Consider the following 10,192-nt stretch of genomic DNA (forward strand, 5'->3'; position numbering starts at 1 on the left):
AAATAATTTCCTAAAGCAGATTTCAAAGAGAATTCCAGATGCAAGGAACTGAGCATAAAGCCAAGTTTCTAAGAGTGAAATTGTTTTGCAAATACATTTTACTGTGTGCTTTTGGAAAAAAAAAAAACAAACATGCACTTAATTACTGCTAGTAATTGTTAACCTAATGAAGTGTCAGTTCCTCTGGTATATAATCAAAAAATACTTTTACATACAAAACTATAATCAAATACCAGCCAAAAGAAGTTCTCTATAAAGTAAAGATCAGAATGTGTGGAATAAGAATATTTGGGCCCAATGCTGTCTTACATGTTTTATAATCTAATTTTTTAATCTTCCTGATCCTCCATCTTTTCTGTAAATAAGAACATTTAACTTTATTTTTATAATATTTTTATGACCATTTGAGGACAGTTCAACATTTTCACATCAGTTTAAATAGTATAGAATTAATTTTTACAATCACTAACAGCTTTCCCAAAGAGAATAAGAAATCCAATATAATTTTAAATATTAAATATATCGAGTGTGCCAAGAGAGTTTTGATAAGTATCTTCTATTTTATTTTCCACACCACCCTAGATACCAGTAGGTCATAAAGCTTTCTGAAACCAACTGCTTCTAAACGTAGGCACATTATGGTAGTACGTAATTACTATGGAAAAATTTTCAACTAGCCCAAAACAAGAGAGATTGCAATGAAATTCTGTCTTTTCTCTGATATCCTTTCAAATATTTGAAAGAGAATAAAATTAGGATTTTGAAATATGCAGATTTGAATACTAGTTCTGTCTGTGATGTTGGGTAGATTATTTTGTTTTTTGAGCATTATTCTTCCTCATCTGTGAAATGTGAATCACCATAATAACATCTATCTTGTGGAAGTGCTGTTAGTGTCAGGTGAGAAAAATTGGAAGGGCTTTAGAGTAATAAAATATGAAAATGTAAAGATTATGACAGAAATGAAATCTTCTTATTGGATCACTTGTTATCTGAAATTGCATTCCATTAATAACATGCCAGTGGTATTGTTTACCTCTATATTTGTTATTATGTAGATAACAGGGTTTAACTTGGGAGTAATAACTGTATAGGATAAGCTATGGCTTTATCCACAGGAAATGTAGCTTCCAGTCCCAGATATATAAAAATAAAGGGCACAAAGAACAAGACAACTGTGATGGGGGAGCTACAGATAGACGGGGATTTTGTACTCCCTGCAGAGCTGTGGGTCCTCAAGGAGCACAGAATGACCACACAGGATACCAACAGCTTTACAAAAGTGATCACAGGGATTCCCCCACCATTGTCAGCAACCAAGGGACAAACAAAGAAAGTGTCAGTGCAGGCAAGTTGTATCAGGGGGAAAATGTCACACGTGAGATGATCCACAATGTCAGGGCCACATAATGGGAGCCAGAGAGTGACCAGGATATGTCCAATCAAGTGGAGAAAACCCACTGCCCAACACACCCCCACCGGGAGGCAGCATATGCGGTGGTTCATGATGGCCTCATGGTGCAGAGGTCTGCAGATGGACACGTAGTTGTCATAGGCCATGACTACAAGGAGGATAATCTCTGAAGTTCCCAAGAAATGTTTATGTAAAATGCTGCTGCCTTCAGCCACTGAATTAAACATTTTTTTTTTCTTTTTTCTTTTTTGTCCTGGCCTTGTGGCATGTGGAATCTTAGTTCCCAACCATTAGCTTGAACCTGAGCCCTCTGCAGTAGAAGCTATGAATTTCAACCACTAGGCTGTCACGGAAGTCCATAAATTAGACATCTTTTGAATCACAGAGCAAATCAGCTAGCATTTTAAGGATTATAGAAGAGGAACAGCAGGTGTCAAGCAAGGACAAGAAGGCCAGGAAACACTTGTGGAGTCCAGAGTCTGGTAACCACAGTGAGCACGTTGCTGGTGACAGTGACAATATAAGTGATAACTAACACTAAGAATAGATGTCTCTCTGGATCTGAAGATTCTGTATAAACCCCATTAGAATGGATGCAGTCACGTGCATCCTGTCCTCTTCCATTTCAGTGCTGGTGATGAATTCAGAAGCAGGGAATTAAAATATGACAATATTTTCAATAGCAAGGTGATGAAAAGTTAACATTTTGGGCTTTCAAATATGTCCAAAATGTTTTAATAATACTGGTATCATTTTTTCCATTAGTGTGCAAAAGGGAAGAAGCATGCTACATTTTCTATTTTATAAAAAGGGTGAACTTTTGAGACTGTTATATTCAGCTTATTGCCAGGATGCTCAAATCCTTCTTCCACACCTTCTGACAAGTGGTCACTCTATCTTTGCTGGAGACATCCAGGCTCAGGAAGTTCACCATGTAATAAGCCTGATTATTTCTCAGCCAAAAAGAAATGTGAGAAACACTTCCTTAAATATTAAAGAAATTGCTTGTACAATTCTCAGTTCTGTTTCTTCACACAGTTGATACATAAAATTGAACTCACCCTTCTCTTCCATTTAAGTCACTTAAATAAGTCTAGGAGACAAGGTCTGTGTCCTGTTCACCTCTTTATCTCTAGCACTTATTTCAGGGTCTGGCTTATACTGGTGTTCAATAAAAATAAGTGAATAAATTAATTGGAAGACTTTCACTTCCCCTGTGTTTTCTCTTCTTCTATCTAAGTCTAAGAAAAACAATTACTCTCTTACTTTGAAAACACTGAATAAATGGTTGGAATGTTAAAAAAAAAAAAAAAAAGAATACTGGGTGTCCTTTCACCCACTGAGATCTCTCACACTCTCCACCCTGAGCAGCTGTCTTCCCTCATCTGCTTCAACCAGCCCCCTTACCTTCTTTACAAAGAAGTAGCCCTAGCAGCACAGTAGAGGGCAAGTGAGAAGAAAAGAAGCAATGTCAGGGTGTATACTGTCCTGATTCCCTGCTGTGGTTTGTCAATGGCTGGGTGCCTTGAACTGAGGCTGTACCCTTTTAGATGGACCTCCTGGGTTCCTGAGAGCTCTCTCTCCCCTGCTCTCCCAGGTCCCATTGTGGTGATGACTTCCTACTGTTACCAGTCCCAGGCGTGCTGTATCATCCCTTACTAGTTTCCCTCAACTCTCCACAGCTTGACAAGTAAACATATTAAACTCCTTTTAATCACCCATTTTAAGTAGGCAGTTTCTTGATAAAATAGAAATTTTCTGTTTTTTCCCTTTTAAAAATATGTGTGATGAAAAAACAGTTTTCTCAGTATAAATTTATTTTATTCATAAGGCACCTGTAGTTGTTTTGATGTAGAGTTGATAAATAAATTTAACTTTTGTTAGGAAGATACATTGTGAAAGACTGAATAGAAACATAAAAAAATAGATCTGGGTGTTAGTGACAGCACTCCTCTTGGAATCATAATTCTATGAGATTTATGCTTTTTACTTACTTTAAGCTAATTTACAATTATTGAAGTACTAGAAAATTGACAAGAATGAAAATAACTCTTGTCCACAGAAATGCAAATGTTGTCAGGAGGTAATTTGATTGATTCCCCTGACCATTAAGATAAAGCAAGTTTTGCATTTACTTATAACTTCATTACACATCCCTGATTGAGCAATGTTAAAAATGATAAATTGAATTTTCCTTTGACTGATTATAACATCTTATTAGTTCCCTCATCAATCAATGAGCTATGTAAAATCTTTGTCATGTGTTTATATTTTGTGAAGGTCATGATTCCACTTGTTTGAAAAGTCTTCTTCTCTGGATATTATAATAATGACCATTTTAGAGAGAAAGCCTGAAGACTCATAAAGGTCTAGATATTCTTACACTGTGCATTATTTTGTTACACGTTTTGTGTTTTATTTTGCTTGGGATTTGTTTGTATATAACCAGTTTGTGGAAATCTCCTTTAAAACTTGCTTTGAATTGAAATGTTCCAACATCTTTCCTCACTTATGAGTTCATTTTCATGTTGTCCACAATCTAACAAGTTCTGAGACAATAAAGGACTAGAGAAATAAAGCCCAAGAAAAGGAGGACTTTAGAAATGACCAGGCTTTCATTTGAGACCACAAGAGCTTTTCACACTCTTATTTCCATAAAACAAAGGCAATCCAAGAGACGGTTCCAAAATTATTGCTCTGATTTTTGTCAAAGAGTAATTCTCCTAGACGTCCTCTAAGAGGTTTATAGTGTCTAGTCTTACATTTAGGTCTCTAATCCACTTTGGTTTTATTTTTGTATATGGTGCAGGGGAATGCTGTTGAAGAGGCACTCTATTCCCCATTGTATATTCCTGCCTCCTGGAGACATATTTGCACAACTTAGTAAACGCCAGTACCATGCTCTGGCAATGCTGTGAGGTCAAATTATGGAAGAAATTGCTCTAGTGAACCATTGAGTTGGACAAAGTGACATTTGTGAGAAGAAAGATGAGTTGGAGTGTCATAGTTGGAGAAGCTCTGATATATAAAGAGTGATGTAATAATGTAGGATAACCTGATATCTTCTGTTGCAAAGAGGAGCATTGCATGTATACCCAATTTTCCTGAATGTTAACCTTAGCCAATTTGCTTTTATGAAGATCATCATTAGTGCTTGTTTTCACTAATGGGAATGAAATCTGAAGGGGATGTTTGCTTTAAAATAAATTCTGTTGTCATATTAATGTTGGGCTTTTGTTAAAGTGAAGTGGCACTAATTGAACTTTTAAAAATAAGATAAAATTATTAGTGCTGAAATATATTGCTACATGTGAGAAAAAGGTACAACAGATTACAACATTTACTTAAAGGATAGAGTGAATTATTAAGATTGCAGGTAATTTTCTCATCTATATATCTAAACATAACACAGACAACTAAGGATATGTAATAAAATAGAGTAAATGAAGACTAATTTCAAAATCTCTGGCTTATTTTTTGTGTCAAGGAGACAATTATACTGTGAAATATTCTTTCCCCCTTTTGTGGTTGCTTCTTTTTTACTTTTCGTAAATTGATAATACAAAAAAATTCAGCTGTGATTCCCTCACACAAGAATCCTTTCCCCGTGTATCTATTGAAGAGCTTCTATTCTTTATTTGCTTTATCACAGGCTAGGCAAAAACAGAATTTCTGAGATTTATATCATATGGATAAACCCAATTTCACCCAGGTAACATATGAAGAATTTAGTAAACTTGATGCAAGACTCTTGAGAAAAACATACTGTACAATCATCAAACAAGTGGTTTATAGGTGTTCTTTCTATTGCCTAATTTGAAGCTATGAGTATGAATATTGAAGCCTCTTGAAAATGTATTAAAAGTTATTAAAATGCCTAAAATATGTCTAGCCAATATTAAATAATCAGCAAATAGTATTTTCTGGGCCTTTTTAAATTTTTTTTCTGTCAATAATCTGCAAAATTTCTTACTTTCTATCTCAATTTAAAACAGCTACAAACCGCCCTGTGTATTTAAATCAAAATCTTCTGGACATTGTGAACAGCCTAAGTTACACTTCTCTTCAACAAACTCCTCATGGCACTTTTCACCTCTGTGTTTCTCACTGTGTAAACAATAGGATTTAACATGGGGTTGAGAATTGAAAAGAACACAGTCACCCACTTGTTCACAGGGTAAGTGCCCACAGGACGCATGTAGGTGAATATACCAGGACCAAAATACAGTATCGCTACTGTAAAGTGGGATCCACATGTAGAGAGGGCTTTGCGTCGTCCTTCAGAACCATGGGATTTCAGGGAGCTCAGGATGACTATGTAGGAGATGAGTAGCATGAGAAAAATGAGCAAGCACATGACCCCACTGTTAGCCGCTACCACGATTCCAAGCCAGTAGGTGTCACTGCAGGCAAGTTCCAACAGTGAGAAGAAATCACACATGAAGTGGTCAATGACATTGGGACCACAGAAGGTCAAGTCCAACATGAAAAGTATCTGCACAGTGGTGTGTAGGATTCCCCCCATCCAGGCCACCACCACCAGGAGCTGGCAGAGCCCCTGTCTCATGATGGTTGTGTAGTGCAGAGGCTTGCAGATGGCCACATAGTGGTCATAGGCCATGACAGTGAGGATGATGACCTCTGATCCTCCCAAGAAGTGCTCCACAAAGAGCTGAGTCAGGTAGGCACCCCAGGAGATGGTTCTCCTCTGGTACAGCAGATCAATGATCAACTTGGGGGTGGTGACAGAGGTGAAGGAGGCATCTATGATGGACACATGAGTGAGAAAGTAGTACATGGGAGCAGAAAGGCTGGGGCTGAGGGAGATGGTAATGCCAATGAGCAGATTGGCCAGCACAGTAAATAGCAAAATGAACAAAAAGACAATGAAGAGTATTTTCTGCAAGTGTGGGTTCTGTGTGAGTCCCAAGAGAACAAATTCAGTCACATTGTTGGGAGACATGAGGGCATTCATTTAGGAAGTAACACCTTCCTGGGGCCTGAATTACCTACAAAGGAATAAATAATTATACCTATTAATCATGAAAGTATTACAGTCTGAATTTCGTAGAACAAAAACAAAGCAGTCACTGTATCTCTGGAGCATGTCCTTAGCACTTTTGCCCTAGTACTTGTTTCAATTGTTCCTTACTTCCTCTGTGATGCTTTCCATCTCTTCAGACACCTAGTATCTGTCACCTCTGAAATATCTGTAGGGTAAAACTTGATGTGTAATTTAATGAGAAAATAGTGGACTATCTACATAAGATATGGATTTTCCTCCTTTCTACAACTTCATGAGACTCTGCTAAGTCATCTCAGTATCCCAAGCTTCCAAGCCCCCTTTGTGTCTGAGAGGTTACAAAATGTAATTCTCAGAGGTGGCTTGTGAGATGAGAGGTGCTACACACAAGCAAGAGTTATTGCCTTTCCCATGAGAGTTTACACCTGAGTCCTCATCTCTGAATGTGGAAAGAGGACTTCCCTGGTGGCACAGTGGTTAAGAATCCACCTGCCAATGCAGGGACACGGGTTTGATCCCTGGTCTGAAAAGATTCCACAGGCTGCGGAGCAACTACATCTTTGTACCACAACTACTGTGCCTGTGCTCAAAATTCTGCATACCACAACTACTGAAGTCTGCACAGCTAGAGTCCATGCTCCTCAACAATAGAAGCTACCACAAAGAGAAGCCTGAGTGCAATGAAGTGTAGTCCCTGCTCACTGCAACTAGAGAAAGCCTGGGTGCATCAATAAAGACCCAAGGAAACAATTAAATAAATAAATAAATAAATAAATAAATAAATAAATAAATAAATTTATGTCATAAATAAATAAATATGGAAAGAAAAAAATGGTTAATAAATATTTATCATAAGCAGGGGTTTACAGAAATATATATAATTCACTGGTGACACAATCTACCTGGTACCAAAGAGAACACATATGCTATTCAACTGTATTTCCTCACTTACCATAGTGCCTGGCATGATGTCTGCAATGCCTGAAACCTATTAGGTGGTGAGTAAATGCTGGTGAATTGCCATCTGCAATGGGTAAGAATATGCCTGATTCCCCAGACCGCAAAGCTAGGAGGAATTCAAGTATTCTTTTTCTCCTGCTCTGTTTATCATTACCCTCTCCTTTTAGAAACAAAAACAAACATTTGAAAGAAAGTTGCACTCCAGTTTAATAGTTTCTGACACAGCTTATGGGATAGACATGAAAATATATAATTTCCTCTAGGAAAAAGAATATTAGTGGGTTTCTTACTTTCAAGATAATTATACAGTTTGTTAATTGTTGTTTTTATTCTTCAAAATTCTGTTTCACTTAGAATTTAACATAGTCATATTCAGTAAATTTACAACTTCTATATACTTGGATAAGAAAAAAAACATAAAAACTTGCACAGGTTTTCAGGACACAAGGATATTTCAAGAAGATGAAATCCTTATTTTCAAAGTTCTTGAAAAGTTAATGTGGAGAACAAAAAGTGTCTGCTAGGTAAGACAGAGAGATTTGTAATGTACTATATATTCATAGGTATATATACACACTAACAAACATAGATAAAATCTATTACTTGAGATAAGTACCTTTTACAAGTTCACTCATTCAACAAATATTTATTGGACACTTTATTTTTTTTGTATTTATTTTGTTTTTTTTATTTTTTATTGGACACTTTATATGAATGTATATGTATTCAAACAATGCCATGAAAAATGCCCCTGTTAAATACACTTAATAACTGAAATTTCATTACAAAACAGCAACAACGCATCCATCCATGATAGAAATGAGTTTCCCACTCCTTTATGTTTCTGCTATATGCCTTCTTAGTCCTTCTTTACCCATCTTCCTATAGCATCCATCTTCCATCATTCCTGGTTACAGGCTACTTCATTACTAATAGAATGAGAAATCTGGGCACATTAATTTCCCGAAGAAAAAACAAGATAAACATAAATACAATATAATGCATTCTGCAAAAGTTTGTCTTTCCTTTCAAAGACAAATGGATGAAGAATTTTATATTTTTATTATCCAAAATGAACACAACAGGGACTTCCCTAGTGGTCCAGTGGTTAGGACTTAGCCTTGCAGTGCAGAGGTGCATGCTCTATCCCAGGTTGGGGAGCGAAGATCCCACGTACCTCGGCGCTGAAAACCTAAAACATAAAAAAAATAAATTAAAAAAATTAAAAAAAAGAGCAATATTGAGGCAAATTCAATAGATTTTATAAACAGTCCACATAAAAAAAATCTTAAAAAAATGCAAATGAAAACAATGTTTTAAATCATCTATACTCCAGTAAAAATCAATTTAAAAACTGAAAACTGTAGTTATGAGGAAACAAAGTACAGCAGCTTCACTTCATTTTTGTATTCTAAGGGTAGACCCTACAGCAGATCAACAAAGAGTATAGTGTACACTAGTTAAGAATTAGACATAATTAATATAATAATATACTTTTAGAAATATCTATGAAGAAACAGAAAGTAGTTTTTCATTTTTCTTTGCTGCCCAGAACTCTTTCTAGGAAAATATCTTAATGGAAAATATTTTTAAAGGAGAACAATTATTCTTTACAGATATGCTCAATACAATTATTAAGAGCTGTGGAAAATTTAGAAACGGTATGGAATGTTCGACATTGGAGAAGTGGATAATTGAAATATAGTGCATCTCTTGAATAACACATAGTTTTTAACAGATATTTTAAAAAAAATTTCTGGGAAATATTACAGGAACATTCTTCAGTTGTAATAAAAAGTAGATGCAATTTTGGATGCAAATTTGAATTGTATAATTATTCTAATTTAATTCTAACTAATTTTATTCTTCTTATTATTAATTTAAATATGTATCAATAAGGAACAAATACTCCAAAATATTTCTATTTCTAAATTTGTATATTGTACTTGAATCTATCTTTTTTGATGTTTTCTATGATGAAAAATATACACTTTAATGTCAGATAGTTGAGGGTGCGGGGTGATAATATGATTTGTAAAATCCATTTAAACCTGAGAGTCTATGATAGAGAGTCTATGATTTCCTGGGGAAAACAAAAAAAATCTCACCTATGAGCCTGTCTGACCTAGGTCCATGGCCAAGGCCCCAGGCAGCTGTTAGTTCACCAAGAAAGAATTAAAGTTGGAAGACTTAAAAATGCCAACTAGGTTAGCTATAGTAAGCATCTTTGTTGGTTTATAAATGGTACCTTTGGATGAACCTTTAAAATACAACCACATATCCTGTTTGTGGGCAAATTCTGTAAAGCTTCTTAGCTTTGGCTAATAGGACCTCAGGGGTATTTCACCATCATTAGCAGGTCTTGCCAACAACCCAATTGTTTCCTGAAGTTAACTGAACAATGGAGTAGAACTATTATATCACTCCTTTAACTTTGAATTCCTCCTTGAGTCTGCATGAATGCAAGACACTATGACAGGAGGGGAAAGAAACAACAACAAAATAACAGTTGATGACTTACGAACTTAGGTATTTGAAAACATATAAGCTTATTATGGAGTCTGACAGTATTTTGTAAGTTAAACATGTGTGTAAATAACTATCTGATTTTTAAATTTAATTATAATAATTTGTCTTTTTAATCAATTTATGCAAATCAGAATTTTAACATATTGTTTTCAAATATACATTGTCATAGTTATGAACCCTATCATAATATCGGTACTTCACACCAGGTGAAGTTTACAGTATTCTTCAAAGTAGTTGTTGCTTGTGCCAATTCTTGAATTAGATTA

General features: G+C 35.5%; 1 protein-coding gene across 1 annotated transcript; it reads right to left on the reverse strand.

Moving 5' to 3' along the window:
* Positions 1–5,462: 5,462 nt before the first annotated feature.
* LOC130850450 (olfactory receptor 140-like) lies at positions 5,463–6,389 on the reverse strand. Its single transcript, XM_057730014.1, has one exon. It carries the CDS (start codon positions 6,387–6,389, stop codon positions 5,463–5,465), a length of 927 nt encoding a protein of 308 aa, XP_057585997.1.
* Positions 6,390–10,192: the final 3,803 nt, after the last annotated feature.

Source organism: Hippopotamus amphibius, chromosome 3 (assembly GCF_030028045.1).
Source record: "Hippopotamus amphibius kiboko isolate mHipAmp2 chromosome 3, mHipAmp2.hap2, whole genome shotgun sequence".
NCBI classification, from domain to species: Eukaryota; Metazoa; Chordata; class Mammalia; order Artiodactyla; family Hippopotamidae; genus Hippopotamus; species Hippopotamus amphibius.